At 39.3% G+C, this 21,475-nt stretch overlaps 1 protein-coding gene across 1 annotated transcript in view; it reads right to left on the reverse strand.

Annotated features, from left to right (window-relative positions):
• Positions 1-218: 218 nt before the first annotated feature.
• Positions 219-21,475, reverse strand: part of LOC124717018 (zinc finger protein 271-like) — an 85,982-nt gene continuing 64,725 nt past the window's right edge. Inside the window, exon 7 of the mRNA XM_047243670.1 lies at positions 219-1,113. Within this exon, the coding sequence (XP_047099626.1) occupies positions 1,068-1,113 (46 nt within the window). The 3' untranslated portion in view covers positions 219-1,067. The remainder of the gene's footprint in view (positions 1,114-21,475) is intronic.

A 21,475-nucleotide genomic window follows, 5' to 3' on the forward strand; every position in this document is an offset into this window, starting at 1 on the left:
ATAACAGTTTAAAGTCAATTTTTTTTGGTATCTGCCACCACTTTTCCACAAATAATGAGGTTCTTGTGGCATGATTTTGCTTTTCCCGGATTTTTGATACTAAATATAAATAAACAAATAAATGGTTCAAATGGCTCTGAGCACTATGGGACTTAAAATTTGAGGTCATCAGTCCCCTAGAACTTAGAACTACTTAAACCCAACTAACCTAAGGACATCACACATATCTATGCCCGAGGCAGGATTCGAACCTGCGGCCATAGCAGTCACGCGATTCCGGACTGAAGCGCTTACAACCGCTCGGCCACCACGGCCGGCAAACGAATAAAAATACACACTTAATTACTCACCTGCCTCTTTAAACTTTAGAATGCTGCTGCTGCTAGTTTTGTCTCTTTAAATTTATTTATTACCAAAAACACAGTTTCTCTCTGTCAAATCCCATATTCCAACCTCTCATTCAAAAATGGAACATATTCTGTCAAATCGGCTACGATTGCTCGATGCAGCTCTACTAGCCGCATCTGTAAACACTTTGTTCATATTAATCGGCCAAAAAAATTGCCGAGATATTAGCTTTTGAACTTTCATAAATTTGAAAATTTTTAAGACAACAATAACTTTTAAACTATTATATATTTTTGTGGCACATCTAGATAATTTAGCTTTTCATATTAACCAAACCCAATTTGCACCCTCAGAAATGAGATAATACACAAAAGTAAACTCTACATATGATAGCAGAAAAATTGAAAGGAACAAGTCCCTATAGCATCTTATGCAGCAGCACTTCCTACCCTAACTTACGCTAAATACATTTATTCATCAGCATTTCTATGGCGCTGATATGACTGGCCAAATGTTGTAGGTAAAAAAACAAACAAATCAAAGGTGGACCAGCAAGTTTTCTTAAAGTCCTCTAAATATTGTCCTTTTTTTTATCCATCTTATTATTTCAATAGACTGTGTTTCTTAGCAGAAATTATGCAGCACATACAGTAAGCACTACACCTTTTGTCGTCTTCTGTGGTGTGCCTCTGACCTGCATCAGTGCTGCAGCTCAGACCTCAGGTGCTGTTTCTCAAGTTCTCCTGCCAGTCAGCTAACCTCATTCTACCAGGAACAAACAAAATTCACACCATCAATTTCCTATCAGCAAAGGAGTCTGGGTACCGAGAACTGGTCGGATTTAAGCCCACCCTCTCTGCATCCAGACTTGATACAGTTAAAGTCAAATTTTGGGGTGAAACCTGACACAGACATACAGATAGTAGCATTACCAAGAAATACGTGCTGCCTACAGACTTTTCTTTGATCGCAACAGAAACGACCCAAATCATTGCAACTGTACAACATTGAAACAAGGTGTCTCTAACCAAAGTGAAACCAAGAAAATATGTGACCAGAATAGTGCTAAAAAATTTGTCGTATGATGGGTTCCATGCTAGGTTCCAGCAACAATCCTGTCTCTAGTTTTAACCCAAACAATAATCGAAGTGCTGCTCAATGATGAATGAAAATTACAGCACTGCAAACTGAATAACATCAAATATACAAGTACCCCATGGCACAACATAATTCACAAATCACCCTATATTCCCCTGAAACTAAGTAATCCTAAACATATACAATTTGTTTTTATTTTTTATATCTCCAAAATATAAACATTTCTTCAATGAACAAAAGTTTCATATCAGTGCACACTCTGCTGCACAGTGAAAATTTCATTTTGAATACAAGAACACATTATATGTATACAATTCAATCCCATATTCTCATCAGTCAATCCCATGCTAAACTATCTCCATCCCCACGCACAAAAAAAAAAAAAAAAAAAAAAAAGGTGTGTGACCAAATCACAGTCACCACTCATGAAAAATTGAATCAATATTCATCCCCTTTATACCATTTGCTTTACTCCTTATCTCTTTCTCAACCTCCATCCCATCCATTGTGCACTGTGCTATATGCAGACTAGTCACCAATTCTTCATCATTGAATGCATTTTTGAATTTAACCCTTTTTCTTCATTCAACATTATAAACAATAAGAAAAATGCCACTCAATGTCCCTCTCTCACATTCACATCCTATCATGTACATATAAGTGATGTACAGTGACTATGACTGTTGTAGACTGTATCACTAGTCATTATGAGAGCATTAGCTGTGTCAACCAGCTGTTCCACAACATCAGGTACCACTATACTTTTACCAAAATAAACATGAAAACCACACGGCCATCCAGAAAACTCTTAAAGCTAAACACATATGTAAATAGTGTACAGGAAGGAGAAGAACTTCGCTAACATACACATGATAAATTATCCTCAGTATATAAGCACCATTGAGTAAACGCCTATTCTTACTATTAAAAAAAAGGATTCAACCCCATTACAGTGGCTGTTTGTACAGTTGGAGCTCAGTTACATTCCTGAGTCCCAATGGTTTATGTGACTTAGGATACTCCAACATGTAAGCATTTGGGTGAGGGCAGCTTACCACAACAAATGGGCCATGGTACAATTCAAAAAACCTTTTTGATCTCAGCATCTAAATCCTTTGACTGTTCCTTTGTCTTTACTAATACTATGTCACCCACCTTGCACTTTGTAGACTTGTATCTTAAATCATGCCTATGTTTTATCTGTAAGGCCCTTTTTGCCAGTTGTCCAGTAATTAGCTCCTGTCTCGCTTGTTCAGAGATAGATGTGTCTGGCAGACAGCTCAGTGTCTCAGCTATCAGGTTGGCTGCCTTTTTATTCCACATTACATCATGAGGTCAACCCAGTGGCACTGCTATTCACACTGTTAAAGGCATCTGCCAAAACCCAGTCATCAAATCCATAGTTGTTAATAGTTTTACATTTTTGAATCCTAAAATCAATTCATTCATGTTCTCAGGGTGGTCGGTTTCCCTTACAGTTATTTTGTTCAACCTCCTAGCATCTAGAACCAAGCACACCAATTTGTCCTCCTCCTTGACTACTACTACTGGGTTGCAATATTCACTCCTGCACTGTTTCACAATTCCCAAATCTCACATTAGCTGTAGTTCTTCTCTAACTGCCTCTCTCTCTGCCAGTGCTATTGAGTATGGCCTGACTTTAATGGGTTCACCCTGAGTGAATACTCAAAATCAGTCACCTTCCCTGTTTTTTTCAGAAAACACATCCTTGTTTTTACTCAATAGTTTATATAATTCTGCCTTCTCATCCTCAGAAATCCACTTTATACCATTTGCTTTACTCCTTATCTCTTTCTCAACCTCCATCTCATCCATTGTGCACTGTGCTATATGCAGACTAGTCACCAATTCTTCATAATTGAATGCATTTTTGAATTTAACCCTTTTTCTTCCTTCAACATTATTCAGTTCCACCATCTGGTCCTTACAATTTATGTACGCCTCATATTTACTCAGGAAATCAATCCCCAACACCAGATTCATACTTAAATTTGGGACCACCAAAAATGAGTGACTCAATACTTCACCTCCAATGTTTACATCTAGAACTGCTTCCTTTTCACTGGTTTACTGAAAGTTCCTGCAGCATTTTTAAATCTCACCCCTGTGACTGGAAATTCAACTGTTTCCCTGTTCTTAATATGATCATAAAAGCTCTATGCCACCCCAGACACAGAACTTGCAATATCCACCAAATCAATTCCACAGACCCCTGCCACACGAATATCTATTATCAGCTAAAATCATGCTTCAATTCTGTTTTGGACAACAACTCCTCCTCTATCTCATGTATGCAATCTTAAGTCATGGTGCACACTGGCTCTTCACTAAAAGAGTCAGTATCCTTATCCCCTGAAAATATTAAATCAAAGGTCTGTTTAATTCCAGAGTTTCCTACACTCAACCCCCCTAGCTTTCTAGCAACTCTATATTTTTCTTCCTGCCAGGTCTCTGGTATCAACTGATGGTACAACTTTGCAGAATTAACCCAGTCATCAGCATCATAACCACACTCATCTTTCCCCATCTGTTGACTAATTAGCTCCTCATCATCATTATACACTATGAAATGTTGGATTTCATCAACATCCTCAACATTTGTATCATTATTCACAGTATTATTATCACCTATACCATCTTTTCCAATCAGAAGTACACATACTTCATCCAATGATTTATCATCTTTATCCCCATTAACTATTTCCTCGTAAGCATATATACAACCTCCCTTTCCCTGCATAAATTCCTGATTTGCCTGGCATAATCATGCTTGCTAAACTCCCAATTCTCAGGTGCCCACTTCTGAAACCATTTTGCCCTGGCTATCCAATCATCAGAATCAAAATCATTCTCTGCCTTATTCTCCCATGCTTCCTTGGAAAAATGTGTCTGCCCAGCTTCTTTGATCATACCATTAGCAACAGGCATAAACTTACTTGAATCAACAGAATCCCTCACAGTTTCAACCACAATATCAACACCTGCAGCTACATTCTGCACATTAAAAACTTCACCTACAACTACTACTCATTCATTGGTTACAGGAACTGTGGCCTGCTCACTGGTACATTCCATATCATTACTGGAATGAGTGCCTCCACATAACTTAACATGTTCTGCAGCCTTGTGCCACATATTGACATCATTACCCATGACAACATCTGATTCAGAATCTACTGCCTGCTCACTCTTTAATACATTCACATTGCTGGAGCACATACCTTCCTTATATCTCCATCTACAACAACATTTGAGTCAGGCACTGTATATAATTTATACCTCTTACCACTGATGAAAGTTCCATTGCATTCAACATATTGCTAATTCAGCTGTCATTTACATATACACACTCAACATCACCATACATTTTCTCCCGGGGAATTCACAGCTGATAAATGCTCATTACTTAGCATAATTGCCAAGCCAATACTATTTGAATCATTATCCCCCACATTTTGATCTCTTTTATTTAACCAACCCCCAACATTTATTTCTCCCACCTGATTACTACTTTTGTTATTATTTTTACTTCTAAAAGCCCTCCTCTTATCATCCTGATTAAACCAACTTCCAAATATCTCATCATTACCCATAATTGCCTTCATTCCACAAATCCTTTCTTCCCTCATTTGTTTATTTTTATCATGAGCAACAAACCCCCTGTTAGTTTGCCTATAATTCTTATTCCATACTTTCTCTTCCCTTGTTCCACTGCCTTTGCCTAAAACTCTTAAAAGATCCACCATTATTTCTCCCACAAATATTTTTCCATCTCATGGTCCTATTTCCTGCATGATTCATTGTCCAAAATTGGACCTTGTTTGGAACAAATCTCAGTTTAAAGAATTTTGTCCCTGTGGTCCCCTTGCACTAATTTCTCGTCTCCCATCTCTCTGTTCCTGCATTGGCCTTTGATCGCTCCTGTTTCTATTTCCCCATGCACCTCTCTGGTAGCTGACATCATCATTAAATATTTCCCTGTTATTCCTCCTAGTTTCATTTTGAGTTCTGTCTCTATTTTCTCTCCAATTACCATTCAGATTCCCTTCCCTGCTTGAATTATGGTGGTTATTACCCCAACTCACACAATTTCTTCGTCTCCATTATTCTTCTGATTATTCCCTGAATTATTATACCCTGAATTTGGCTTATAGCACATTGCCTGATCCATCCTCTCAATAAAATCCAAGAAATTTTCTGTAAAATCTGTTGGGCAATGTATCAATTCCCACTATACATTTTCGGGTAACCTTCTCCTTAGAATAGAAATCTCACTCAGAATTCCCAGTGGCCTATCCAAATGTACCAACCTTCTTAATTCCTCCTGATAAAATTCTCTCGTAGTTTGCCTACCTCCTCTGTAAACTGGCCCATTCAAAAAATAATTCTGTAATCCGCATTGTTTTGCTTGGCTACAGTACCTATTTAGAAACATCTGTCCAGATACACTATATGATTTAAATTGTTCACTACATTTATTTGTCCATGCCTAAGCAGAGCACTCCAACAATCTTTTTACCAGTTTATTTTGCTGTTGTCACTCGTACCATGAATAAAACAATCCTTGCATGCTGCCAGAAAATTTATAGCATTGTACTTGCTTTCCCCTGAAAGTCTTCCCACTGGGTACTTGTACCATAGGCCAGCCCATACTTCCATTACTACATTACTTAATCTACTGTTAACTTTGTCAACTTCTACACTATTCTTTAAAGTAACAGCAGCCACATTTTCAATTTCCTTCCATAGATCGCTAGCTGTCCCTGACAGTTGAACTATTAATGAAGTTCTGTTTTTATAACAACTAGCCACAATCTTCTGATCCACATCAATCATAGCCAGCCTTGTCTCGTCTCTCCTTGTGTCACACAACTGTGAAACACCCGCTAAACCTGCAGGGCAGAACAGGTGATTAGGATCGTGGAAAGGGCCAAATAAGGTGTCGGTCAGGTTCACTCAAATTGTAATTTAATAACACCTTTAAACCAAATCGGCACATAGTCGAACCTTTAGAACTACGAGTTTAAAAAAGACAATTATTTCACAGCTGAGGGCTTCCAAACAAGAAATCTTAAAAGTCAACAAAATAAAAATGCAATTAAAATAGCAAATAAATAATTAAAATACATATGGTATCACAGTTAGGCTGGAAAGCCTCAAGGTAAAAGTAGATAGAACAAACATATGCAAGGTGCAATACAAGTGGCTGAGGGCCACAATTAAATTTTAAAATGTATTTCCATAATATTTTAAGGCAGAAGGCTGCAATGTTTTTGCTTAAAGGGTTATTTCAAGAATGAGGTTTTAAGCAACTTAAGGTCCACAATTGATATTTCAAAATTCAAAATACATAAAGTCCAGTAAAAACAATTTTTTTTTTAAAATCATTGGCGATGATAGATTATTAACAGAGAATTAAACACTGGTGAGAGGGACAGTAAAGAAAACGGCACTCAGAAGCCTCCAGGGAGGTTGGTCTGACCTCGTTCATTCAGGTGAGGTGAGACAGGTGGTGAGCCTAACTACACTTGATCCATCGTAACCCAGCCAGGGGACAGTCACGGACCAACCAACACAATGACTTGCTTTCCACCAATCAGTAAATGAGAACCCAAACACAAAAGGTTACAAATGTGATAATCCACAATGAAATATGTATTAGCTGTCTAAATTACACACCATGTTGGACAGCAACAACAGGTGAGGAAAGAATGAAATTGTTGTGGATTGGCAAGACAGCCAACCCACTATGAGAGGAAGCCGAAAGGCACGCGTTTTAGCTCACGCAGGCTGGCGTGAGGTCTGGAACAGGTCAAAGAAATGAGACTAACAAAAAACGTACGTAGCTGCTGGAATACTTAACTTTAATCCATAATTGGTGAACATCGCTCTTGACGATACATGTTTTACAGCATCAATAGTAACTGGTAATGGCGCCTTGCTAGGTCGTAGCAAATGATGTAGCTGAAGGCTATGCTAACTATCGTCTCGGCAAATGAGAGCGTATTTTGTCAGTGAACCATCGCTAGCAAAGTCGGCTGTACAACTGGGGCGAGTGCTAGGAAGTCTCTCCAGACCTGCTGTGTGGCGGTGCTCGGTCTGCAATCACTGATAGTGGCGACACGCGGGTCCGACGTATACTAACGGACCGCGGCCGATTTAAAGGCTACCACCTAGCAAGTGTGGTGTCTGGCAGTGACACCACAGAAATTATTTTAGTGGCCAGGGCAAGTAACCGCAACACTAACAGTCACAAGGCAGAAAATTCCACTGGTACACTTGAATTTGAAATACGGTAATATAGTTAACTTCACACAAAAGGAACACTGCCTGAATTTACGTCAGTGACCAGGGCAGGTAACGAGAACACTAACGGCCACAAGGCAGAAAATTCCGCTGGTGCACTCGAATTGTAGTCAACCAATATAGTTAATTGCACCGCATGGCACCTAGATTTCAGTAATAAAAACACTCGGTGTTGCTCACAGGAAAACCTCCCCAACAGCAAACCACCGAAACGGACCACACAACATGAATGCACGTGGCTTGGGTAGTTGAAACCACTTCTCAACTTTGACGTCCTAGGTTAGTGAACCACAAAGCTCGTAGCGATGAGACAGCTCCACACACACTCCGACACTGCGCAGGGACCACCAGCAGACCCAGCCGACTGCACTGTGCTGAGATAACTTCCTTGGTCCGCAGCAACCGAGCGACTCCACTCAGAATGCTGAGAACATCTAAAATAGCCGTCCAACTACACACACAACCTGACAAACACTTGGACAAAGACTTGAACGATACACAACAGTAACTAAGCACACATGAAGACAAATTGGGAGTTGACACACACACACACACACACACACACACACACACACACACACACACACACACACACAGAGCCAACTCACGGACGATCGGTGAGCCAAAATGCGTCGTCGGGCAGGACGACTGACCGTCGATCCACCAAGACAGTGGCCCGGCTCAAGTGATGCGTGGCGGCAATGGTCGGGTGAGCCATGTCGACACAGACCTCACTGTTGCTCCAACCTGACTGCACTAGTGCCGCATTGCAACTCCCTGACTTGCAGGTCTGGACTGCGCTCCAGACACGTTCCAATTGACTGGCAGACCCGAACTCGCAACCTGAACTGGCTTACAACCGACAACAACTGGGAAGTCATAGCAGTCGAACAAAGATACTATGAGAGGGGATATACTGATATGCGCTGATAGTGTCGGTCACGGTCAGGCGAAGCAGCAACTCAGTGACAGTAGTAATTTAAATTAACGTAATGAGGTGGAAGTACGTAAAAAAACAAGGTGTAAAATACATGATGGTGGGAACACGAGTCACGCATGGCTCAAACTGCTTGCCTGAATCAATTCTGCCCCTTAATTCTACAGCAACTGAATCAATCTGAGCATTCGAATTTCCTTCTACCTCCTCAATTTTTTCTGATAAATCCCCAAATTGATCATTTAACTTTCTGATTTTGGCCCCCAAAGAACTTTTGATACCCCCCATATCAGTTTTTAATTCAATCTTGAAATCCCCCCTATCAGTTTTTAATTCAGTTCTGAACTCCCCCATTTGACTCATTAATGATCCAAGTATAGCCACTACACCAGCTTCTGCTTCTTCTCCCTGTCTGTGTGGGCTCTGAGGCTCTCTCCCACTCCCTTTAGACTCAACGTCACTACCTGACTTCTTTATCACCATCTTGCTAAATTCGGACTCCATAGCTAGACTGGCTGTGAGATAGAAAATTGAGAAATTAATGCATCTGCTGTCAACATTTAGCTTTGTTGAGACTGTCGCTGTGTGATGACTGCTGCCTGGTGCTGTCGGCTTCCGTGAGGTGAGGTACAGTGCGTTGTGGCGTGGAACGGCTTGCAGGTTGGCAGCAGAAGTGGCTCTTTCCAGGTGCTCTGTTACTCCCCTGTACTGTGATAGCTTCAGTGTTTTCCACAACTTGCTCAGCATTTCCCCGTAGCTGTCAGTCTACTGGTCATTGACCCAAGTGGTTTGGCTTACAGGTAGAACCTGAACGAATTTTTTAAGTCTGCCAGCGATATTACCCTATGGCATAACAATGTTCTGGATACTGAAACAAGAAGGTGTTAATATAATCTGATTAATGTGTACATGGATGAAGAGAATATGCAAGTCATTTTGTAGAAATGTGGTATAGCAATTCTAAGACTTAAAGCAATCATAATCAGGAAAGAAATTCTTGAAGAATTCAAGAGCATAATGGTCCCAAATAAAGGTAGAGAAGATCATTAACACACTGAACATTACATCTCATTTATAGTGCCCCAGTGAGGGATATAGATTAAGTGATAACTATTTCTGGAGGTGAAGCAAAAACTTAAACTTCACAAGGACTATAAATAGTGATGGAAGTCAAGAATATTAAACAAAATTGATAAGAAAGTGCTGGGAGGAAGCATATAACTAGAATAAATGGTTTTTTTGTGAAGACCTATAAAACGTTCTGTTGCTAATACCAACAAACAAATAAGAGATTGAAGAAAGAAATTGGGCCTGTTAACCAAAGTGCTAGACAGTTATCACAAAGAAATTTTGTGATAATAAATTACAATCAGAGGTGTGTAATTAACAAACAACATTTTTTTAAGAAAGACAATGGAACAAAAGAGAGACAGACAACTGCTTTGATAAACAGAGACTGATTTCAGTGGGCGACCAGTGACTACTCGGTGATTTCCAGCTCCAGAGACACAGTTGTGCAACTGCTTCATGGCTGCACCATGAGTTACAACAGCACAGTACAGTCCATTTCAGGATGCAGTGTGTTGCACAACAAAGTCGGGTATGCAATGTAAACATCAGACTATTTTTTTTTAATTTTTTTAAATTTATTTATTATCTTGTGTGATATTATAATGGTGAAAGAGAATTGAGTTTGAACTAAGTTGTGGATTTCTATGGCAAGTGACAGTACTGGCATGAATAAGTGTTGTGTAGAAAACATTATTTGGATTGTATGGCAATAATAACTCAAAATATGGAAGGGCATTTGGATGACATTTTGAAAAACTTTAGCAAATAACTCATGGCAGATTCAGAGGTGAGATTTGAATGATTAAATATTAAAATGGAGCAGTAGATACTGATCTGGAAAGAGAGATATGAGAAATCATAGTTAACATTCCTGAGACGAATGCTAATGTAGGAGAGTTAACTACTGACCCAAATGTCAAATTAGATACAGTGCGAGCAAGGTGATGCAGTGGTTAGCACACTGGACTCGCATTCGGGAGGATGACAGTTCAAACCCATATCCAGCCATCCTGATTTGGGTTTTCCATGACTTCCCTAGATTACTTCAGGCAAATGCTGGGATGGTTCCTTTGACAGGGCATGGCTGACTTCCTTCCCTGTCCTACCATAATCCGAAGGGACCGATGACCTTGCTGTCTGGTCCCTTCTCTCAAATCAGTCAACCCTAGATACAGCTAATGAGAAGACAGACCAATAATCTACAATGTTAGCTAAATATATTCCTGAGTCACACAGGAAAAACTAAAAATCATAAAAATATTGGTATTGAGACAACTATACTGAATTACATTCTGAGATGATTAGACAATGTGATTTAGTTTGAAATGAAGTAGCTAAATGAACAGTTTAATGAAGGAAATATGGATCTAAAGCAAATTAAAGCGTCTGGTAAAAGGGAAGCTGTAGAAGTGCAAAACAAATTTCAGATGCTAGCACTGAATAGCTAAGAACAATCTAAACAGTCAGAAGGAGCAGCTATTTCAGGTTTGGCTTTCACAACTTTGGAGGAATGTAAGAATGATTTGACTGAGCTAATGATTCAGTAAAAGAAAGGGTCAGCCATTAGTATATCTCATTTGTCACCTAATCCTGAAAAATAGAAGCAGAAATCTTTACATTAAGAGCAGAAAGTTATTTTAATTCTATGGTATGTGAAGAATCTGTTTTGGGAGAGACTATTTAAATTTTGTACACAATTTTTGCTTGACCCGTGGGAGAAATATGTTAATGAATTTTTTAAACAGTTTAAAATGAACTGCAATGACTTTTGTTGTCATGTAGTAACTTGTTTGAAATATTTGATTCTAATGAGAAAATAGGTAATCATGAATTATAAAAGTAGAATTAATGGAAAGAATTACTACCGAAAGGAGAGTTATGCCAGTTTCTGTTGAAAAGCTAAACAGTTTTAATTTAAATGTGAAACTGAAAAAGACAGTGGTTATAAAATATAAAAGTAGTATTGTATTTGGGATCGGAATTGTATTGGGAAAATCATCACAGGATATATTAGTTAAGAGAAGCAAAAAACCACCAAATAGGTTAATGTATTTTCTCAGTGAGTTCACATTCTTTGTGAATTTGTAGCTGATATCTACAATGTTCTGAATCAGTCATTGTGTTTTTTCATACCATTTTCTATACAATGATCCTGTCCTCTTACTATTCTGTGCACTCTCTTTAGGGCTTCTTTAACTGTCAGTATTAATGGAAAAAATCCGAAAGTTGAGAGGTAGGGTAGTAAGGCAGACTAGAACCATAACCATATGATATATGATACTGTTGTACATGAATCATTTTATTATCACAGAGCAAATTTACAGAGCTTCTGCACACTTACAACATCAAGAATGCACTGCCACTTTCTTCCAAAGATCGTCTCCTTGGGGTTTCAGAGAGGTTTCGACCTCTCAAAGCTCACAATGTTCCCACAACATGATTGATACGTAGTGTTTTAGAAATCCCTACGCATACTGAACATTGGTATTGTAACGTATCGGGCTAGTGTAGCACTCAGTCTTCTACATTTAGTGAAGTTGTCAATACCAGATTGTGAGAATGGAAATGTCCCAGAACTGCTGTTACATTTTGTTATTCATTATTTAATGCTGTAAGAATGTAAAAGCATTTCATTACTTTAAATTTGGAACACAAATTCTTCTTTTTGTTAAGTTGACATAAAAGTGGTTCTGTATAATAACATATCTTGAAAACAACTATCGTAAAGTGTTAAATAATTAAACAAGCTTCTGTAAAAAAAATTGTTGTTATCATAGTCATTATATAATTAAAATATAATTTATGATTAATGAAATGCAGTTGTTGACACAACATACACTGTTAATTTGTGTGTTGAAAAGGTACACCTATCAAAATCCTACTTATATCGAACATTTTCCGCATTTTTCTAAAACGTTTTGGCATACCTAAAATTTTTTAAACTCATTAATTTTAATCATAAGTTTAATTATGTAACCATTTCAATAGAGAATCTGTACAATTTCATTGTCATACAAGCCAAAAATTTTGGATTTTGAGTTATTGTAATTTTAACATTCAGCATTGAATTCTGACCAATTTGAAACAAAAATAGATTTTTATTTATGGCAGGTAGGTTACTTGTGATGGAAAGATGTTTCAAGGTAATTCATTTTAAAGATTTGCTTTATTGCCATTGTTTAACTGGACACATTTAAGATACAAATTCTGCATATATATTACCCTTAAAATGTCCTTTGTCATATGCGCAGTTTTTTTAAGTTAACATTATGTGGTTAACCCCTACAGTTCTATAGCACATTGCAGTGCACATAAAATTAAAACCAAGTAAACTGGACCGAGCGAGGTGGTACAGCAGTTAGTAGACTGCACTCACATTTGGGAGGACGATGGTTCAAACCCATGTACGGCCATCCTGTTTTAGATTTTCCGTGATTTCCGTAAATCACTTCAGGCGAATGCCAGGGTGGTTCCTTTGAAACGGCACTGCCGACTTCCTTCCCAAATCCAATGAGACCGATGACCTCGCTATTTGGTCTCCTCCCCCAAACAACCCAACCTCCAACCAAGTAAACTGGCCCCAAATTGAGAGAAATTAGTAAATGCTGTGTTGCTTTCTTTTAAGAAAGTACTGGTATCTTTTATTCTATGTTATGACTAAGTGCAAATTGGCAACATCTATATGCATTTATAAATCTAAAATAAAAAGGGATCACTTGTATTGATTGGCACCATTCTAATTACAAAATGTACTACTTTTGCATAAAACTATTCGGAGTACCTAAATGTCTCTAAAATTTAGGAAATGCTATTTTGTAAAGCATTGCACACACAGCTGTGAGAGTTTGAAAAATGGGCTTCTTGTCATGCCAATGTTATGTCCCCATGATGACAAGAGGTTCATTTTCAGGAGACTGACATTGATTGCTTTTAATGATATTATTGACTCCTGTTGGAGTCAAACCACTTCGAAATTGATATGAGCATATACAGAATGAAGTAAATTGTAATAATATACAAAAAAATGAAAATGGATATTTTATTTGTACTGAAAATTTTACTTCTCTGAAAAGAGCTCCCTTTTCATTTGCCATCTCACATGCATAGAAGACAGAAGCTGTGCCTAATGGGGGAGTGTTAAGAGAATGTTGGTCAGTGCTGGATATGTATGTTTTCAGTTTATTTTTATAGAGTAATACAGTGTAATGTCAGATATTTTCATTAAACTTCTGTACAAGCTGAAAATTGTGTATTTGTCAGTTATTGTGAATGTTGTCTGTAAGCTCTACAAATTAAAAATTCAGATTGACGGATGCTGCTACAAAGAGATTACAACCCCCACTGATGATGTGTCAACAGATATGCAAGACGAGTATTTTTCTCTATTTTAGTAACATGCAGCTACCACTATTATAAAATTTGTCATTCTACTTATTATAGAGAAGCAACATACAAAATAATAAACTATATTTTTTTAACTGCCATACTGGTAGTTTGGGCAGTTACAAATGGTGTTTGTGGCTAGGTTTATTGAAATGTGTGATTGACAGTCCAATGAAAATTGTTCATTTCAAATGACAAGTGTTTTAACAAAAAGTTATTAAAAATGAATTTTTTATTGGAAACAAAAGTAAATAAGATTAGAATGGCTGGACATACTGTATTGGACCTGATTGTGAGTGGCCTGATTTAAGGAAAAAAGGAGTAAATGCCTGGAGTGGATTTAAGTGTAACAACTGGATTGGTCTGGGGACTTTAACCACAGAAAAAGTAAGCGCAGTTTTTATTTATTTGTTTCTTCTGAACAGTGACAGTAGTAAAAAAAAATTGTGTGTGAAATTATTATTTGTTAATTGAAATGGAACGATGTGTGAATATGATTAAAGTAGAACTGGTAACAAACATGAGTGTAGGGGATAATTCAAATCCAAGCTTTGGGAGTTCATTTTTGGCAGGGAATGTTATGTTCACCCACATTTTGAAAGTATTAGCTATTGAAATGGGTGAATTGAAACAATCACAAGACCAAGTAAGTAGCCAGAGTGTGTGAAATAATAATAATAAAATTGACGAAATCAGTTCTAAAACAAACAAAGATTAAGTAAAATAAAATCAAGGGCTCAAAAAGCAAGATAAAGTGCGAGTTTGGTAGTAAAATTGCAGAAACAACCGTACAGTTGTGAAATAAAAACAGGAATCTTAATAAATTAAAATTCAGCAGTGGGATGTAGAATGAACTCGGTCAAAAGAAACAGAGAAAGCTGCAAATAATTTTGAAATAATTAATAATGTTGTCAATATTAAAATTAAAATCAGAAAACAGAAATTCTTTGAACAAAGCAAAGTTTAGAAGAAAAAGTTGAAAGATTAAACTGTGAAACCAGCAATCAGATTTCTGCAATCAGTACCAAAATAGTAAAGTAGCAGAAGCATCTTGCCTAAAGAGCCATGCACATTAGCATGCTGATTTCAGATTTCAGGGAGCATCGAATCGATCTGGCAGATGAGTGATGAGAGCTGGTGTGTCAGCTAGCCGGGAAGTGGTTTTTAGGCTGTTTCCAACATCTGACTGGGTAAATACCTGCCTCAGTTACACGATTCACAAACATTTCGAACATATTCTCACACTTCAACATGGCTAACACTCGAGACAGACAGAACACACCATTTCTGTCCCATGGCAGGGATGGGGAGGAGTGGCAATAGGAAGGACATTTTAACTGGAATGAAAAAAAAGAGAATTTGAAAATAGAGGTACATTACAGTAGGGGGATAATAGACCACAAGACAACAGGAGAAATGTGCAGAGAAACTGACAACCATCCCACTGGTAGTTCATCAATTTGCAGCATGAAACACTCTGGGGTGCAAAAATATAAGGTGAAAAGTAATTTTCCCATTATGTGTCACTGCCAAGTAATGTAGCTCGATGAAACTTGGAACATATGTAGAAAGAACTGCTAAGTATAGTACAGAAGGTAACTGGACAAAATACACAAATATCCTCTTGTTCCAAGAGATCCTCTACTTGAGCTCTTTGATGCTGTTGCGCATTGTCATCCATAAAAATAAAGTCAGAGATGAGTGCACTCGTGGAAAGATACACATGGGGAAGGAGTATAGTGTCAAAATAATGTTTACCAGTGAGTGTAGTGTGTTCAGACATTTGCAGGTCAGTTTTATGCCTCCTCACACCATAAAACCTGGGCTACCACAACAACCATGTTCATGTATTTAAGAATTATTTCTTGGGCCAAGAGAAAGAGCTTATTTTAACTACAAACTTTGGAACTTTCATTAACATAAACTGTATCACAGCAAAATAACAGGGAGGGTATTATTTCTCTAACAATTTAATTATACAACTAAATACATAAAGGGATAGGGAAACTTAACTGCTGATGCTCTATCAAGGCTACCAACTAGGGGTGAATTTTAAGGTCAGGTGGGGAATATGAGAAAGAGATTAAAATAATGTACCTAAAAGGCCTTAATGATGATTAGGAAATAATTATTTGCAATGAGATAAGCAGAAACCAAAATTATGACCAAAACTGGAAGCTAGTGTCCATAAAGCCACACATTTTTTCTAAGTCATTGGAAATGGTGAACAGCTTCTGGGAATTCAGCATTTGTCTGGTGAATCTGAATTTCTCGAGCTGCTGACTGATGAGCATCACCAATCCTTTGTAACTAAAGCTCTGGGCATGCTTCAGCGACTACTGTGCAACATGGCAGTGGAATGTTATAAAAGAAATGTAAATGTAATGTGACTAGGGCCTCCCATCGGGTAGACCGTTCAGCTGGTGCAAGCCTTTCGATTTGACGCCACTTCGGTGACTTGCGCATCGAAGGGGATGAAATGATGATGATTAGGACAGCACAACACCCAGTCCCCGAGCCGAGAAAATCTCCAACCCAGCCGGGAATCGAACACAGGCCCTCAGGATTGACATGCTGTCACATTGACCACTCAGCTACTGTGGGCGGACAGTGGAATGTTATATGTCACAGGAAGTGTGAATTTCGGCTTAATGCGAGAATGGTAGAAATCATCAACTGCAAAACGTGCTGCACTCCAATGCGATGTGTGGTTGTGGTGGCAAAACAGTTGTTAGTGGTCAACCTCTGGAGAATCTGCTGCATGTTAGTTGTATAAGGCTTACCCACGAATGGTGGGCTGTACTTGGACAGACCCTTATTTCCCTAGCAGCTTGTGGGACTGAGATGGAATCCATGAACTTCAACTTACCAAGTACTAGCAGAGTGGGTGTACCATGGTGGGCATCAGTACCCAGCCTAACACGAGAGCTTGGGTAGCCTGACAAAAGGATTCTTCCAAGTACTTCTGTTCATAGTAATAGAACATACACTGCTAGGTACAATGTGTTTTTAATAGTTAAAAGAAAAAAGGGTATGTTTGAAAAAGTTTCACCTTTTTGCTTTCAAAAGGCTTTAGAAGACAATGCTGCACTTTAAAATCCATAAAGTGGTTATGAAATGGAACACAGTTGATTGAACCTTCTAGTAATCAACAAGCAATTAACCTCCAGATGGCTAAATGCCTTGGGGAATATGCAACTGAAACAGAGCTAGACAACACATTGAACTATTGCAAAAATGTTGCTTCATGCAATGTTCAAAAGTCTGAACAACTACCTTTTGCAGTGTGGACCACTGTGAGATACGCAGGAAGAGAGTCAATGTGGTTGTGGACGGTACATACAGGGACGTGGAGCCATGCCATCTCCAGAGCTGACTGAAGGTCCATGGTGCAAACAAAGCAACTGAAGTGGTCCCACAGATTCTCAATTGGGTTTCAATACAGGGAGTTTGGTGGCTAGTGGAGTACGGTAAAGTCATCGTGGTGCTCCTGGAGCCATACGCATATGCTGTAACCTTTGTGACATGTTGCATTGTCCTGTTGGCAGACGCCATTATGCCAAGGAAAAACAAACTGCATACAGGGGTGGAAACAGTCCTCAAAGATAAATGCATACTTGTGTTGATACAGTGCCTTGTAGAATAATGAGATCACCCATGCAATGCCCTGAAAACATCCCCTTGACCACAAGACTACCTGTTCCAGCCTGGACCCTTCTGATGATCCATTGTCCATTTGAGCATAAAACACGATTCATCTGAAAAGGCCATCTGTCGCCAATCAGTGGACATCCAGCTGTAGTACTGGAGTGCAAATTCCAGCCTTCATTGTCAATGAACCCCAGTCAGCATGGGTGCAGGAATATTGTTGATGAGACACTGTTGGTAGCTCCTTCCTTCAACTGTGTGGTCAGCTGCTCAACAGTTACTTGTTTATTCACCTGTACATACTTCCACAGCCATCATTTACCCCTGTCATCTATGGCCTTGTGTGCACCCCAGTTGCCTTGGCACTGGTTTTGAATATTGCTATTTTGCCATGTACAGAATACTTTAACTATGGCAGATTCCGAACAGTTTACAAATTTAGCAATTCAGAAATGCTTCCATTTGGACCTCAGATAAATCACTCCTATTTGCACCTTTTTTTGTATCCCCAGACACACCTTCTGTACCCTCCACTGCTAGTGCTGCCACCTGCCGTCTATGAGTGGTTATTGTGCACTGACACTGACGATATGTGGTGGTCACATTAACGTGACTGGATCATGTAATAAAATCGGGAACTGATGAAATGAGATTCATTTGTTCTTACCTTCAGTAACACAACACTTCCAGAGCATATCAGCATAGCTTTCTTTCACTTAAATGTCCAATCTAATGCTCTTAGGGTGAACCACTCTAGCATGTAGGGGTGAAGCCACTTGTGGCAAAAGTGTAAGGCCACCCACAAAGAAGTCGTTTGCTCATTTGTCTGAAGTGCGTAAATTGTTCTGCAGATCACCCTGCCTGGAGTAGAGACTGCGGCATTTGTCTTCGGCGGCGGGGGGAGGGGGGGGGGGGAAGAGAGAGCGAGATGCAGGAGCTAAAAACAATTGTATACTGTATGGCCATGCAGCCTCCCACTTTCTCTACTTCATCTCTTAAAAAGACTACTCTGAAAGCTAAGGTCTCTACATAACTGGAGTTTGCTAGTATCAGTGCAACTACTTGCCCTCACCAATGCAGTTGTGACGCTCCCTCCACCCCCCCCCCCCCCCCCCCAACCCCACCCCACCCGAGAAAATCAGATTGTTTAGCTTCCAGCATCTCAAAAGGCTGACTCCAGTAAACAAGTCAGCACAGCCACAACCACTCTCAATCCTAAGAAGCCACGCCTGCCAAACAATTACCTGCAGAATAACACAAGTTGTAAACTGTCAGACCGTGTAGACCTCATTCTGTCTCACGGCTCTTATAATTTGGCTTCAGACACAATGGAATATGAAATCTCTCTGGGGCAACCATCTAACCCCCAGAATAAGCCTTCATCTGTTGCAGGATCCCCACCATGGCAGAAAGACAGGGTGAAAGAAGAAGTCACTGGCAAATGAGTCCCTCACTAAAGTGGAAAATCACTGGATTCAGGACAAACATGGAGGGCCGGCCAGAGTGGCCGAACGGTTCTAGGCGCTACAGTCTGGAACCGCACGACCGCTACAGTCGCAGGTTCAAATCCTGCCTTGGGCATGGATGTGTGTGATGTTCTTAAGTTAGTTAGGTTTAAGTAGTTCTAAGTTCTAGGGGACTGACGACCTCAGCAGTTAAGTCCCATAGTGCTCAGAGCCATTTGAACCAAACGTGGAGGAAGTGAAACTCTTACCAGAAGAATGTTCCCTGTGCTTGTGTTTACAGAGTTGTACCCGCCACCACACGGATGAACTGACCGGGGAAATGGCCAAGGGAAGGGTGGCTGTGTTTGTTAATAACACACACCACTCTTCTGCCTTATCCCTGGTTATTGACCTGCCTACAGTTGCTGTTGAAATTCATGTGGGCCCAAAGACCACCATCTACTCTGTGTAGATCTTACAGAACAATTCTCCCAACCATTATTTTCTCCTACTGGGAGACTTCAATACCCAAATTGTATTATGTGACTCACACTCTACTTTTCTTAGGGTCAAGTTTTAGAGAGCCTCGTGATGTCTCAGGAGCTGTGCATCCCCAGCACGAACAATTTCACTCATTTTTGCACTGATACAGGGTCAGCCTCAGGCCTCTCTTTCACTCCTCACACATAATGCTCAGTGACTGCTTCCTACTATAGATTCACGTACCAGATGGAGCAATCCTTGAAAGGCAGACACCAAAATGGATGATCAGTAGAGCTAACACGACACTCTTCTGCAAGCTGGCTCTATTTGAACTGTGAAAAAGTGTCCTGGAATGAGTGGACACTGTACGAGTGGGCCCACCGTGCCATCGACCTGGATCTAGAAGGATATCTTGGAGAGCAAACAGGATGTGTGTCTCCTCTAGTCTCATAGGGCTTTGGTGTAGTCACAGTTAGACTACGGCTGCACAGTGTACGGATCAGCAAGACCTTCTTACCTGAAGATCATTGACACTATCCACAATCAGGGTAAGAGGCTGACCATTGGTGCTTACAGGACCAACCCCACACCCAGTGTCTGAGCTGAGGCTAAGGAACCACCACTCACCATCCAACACTAGCCGCTCATGGTGCGTCAAGTATATATTGCTCATCCAGCTACGGAACACCTTTTCTCTAATTGTGCACGAGCAACAAGACCGTTTAGGATGTGTGATGGTGGGCAAGTACAAATCCAAGAAAAGGGTTTTACCCAATGGTCACCCTAGTTACTGCAGAGACCCAGAGCAACTTTAGGTTTAGTGGGGTACAGAAGGAGCTGTACTTCTGCTTCAGTTTTTAATATATTCTTTTACATTTTAAATGAGCACCACAACTATACAGCTGTATTCATGACTGGATTTAAACAGGGAACCTGTTGGTTGCCCTGCTGTTTTCTCTGATTGTATCCTAAAGTTCCAATTACATCAAGACTTCACTGCTTTCAATGCAGGGTATTACAGGAGTTTGGGGGCACTGAAGTAGGTGAGACATGTTGCGGCTGCTAAATTCGTCATCTGATCCGAATCCCTGAGTGCCGTTAACACTCTATGACACTTGTACCCAGCAGATACAGTTGTTCAGGACATCTGGGACAGATCTTCCTCATTTCCCAGTATTCTTAGTAGGTGCTGTCTCCTTAAATTTCCTTTCTTCAGAACTCACTATACCAGAAAACATCTATTTTGTACATCCATAAATTCTTCTTTTATCTGCCACTATCATCATTGTTACAATAATAATAATAATAATAATAATAATAATAATTATTATTATTATAATTATTATTATTATCTTCTTTCCTTTCTCAGACGTTATGTCTGGTTAAAAATGGAAAGTGACGCGGACCTTGATCAAGCGTGACTTCCTTTTAACTGTACGGTATATGTTATATTGGATTTAGGAACTTTCGGGTGATTGAACATGTATCAATAATTACGGATTTCTGTAGTTGTATATATAAAGTTTGGATGTAGCTGTATTGCATTGATGTACTGGTGGATATTGTGTGGTATGACTCCTGTAGTTGATAGTATAATTGGTATAATGTCAACTTTATCCTGATGCCACATGTCCTTGACTTCCTCAGCTAGTTGGATGTATTTTTCAATTTTTTCTCCTGTTTTTTTTTTAATATATATATTTGTTGTATTGGATATGGATATTTCAATTAGTTG

This window comes from Schistocerca piceifrons, chromosome 9 (assembly GCF_021461385.2).
Source record: "Schistocerca piceifrons isolate TAMUIC-IGC-003096 chromosome 9, iqSchPice1.1, whole genome shotgun sequence".
Lineage (NCBI taxonomy): Eukaryota > Metazoa > Arthropoda > Insecta > Orthoptera > Acrididae > Schistocerca > Schistocerca piceifrons.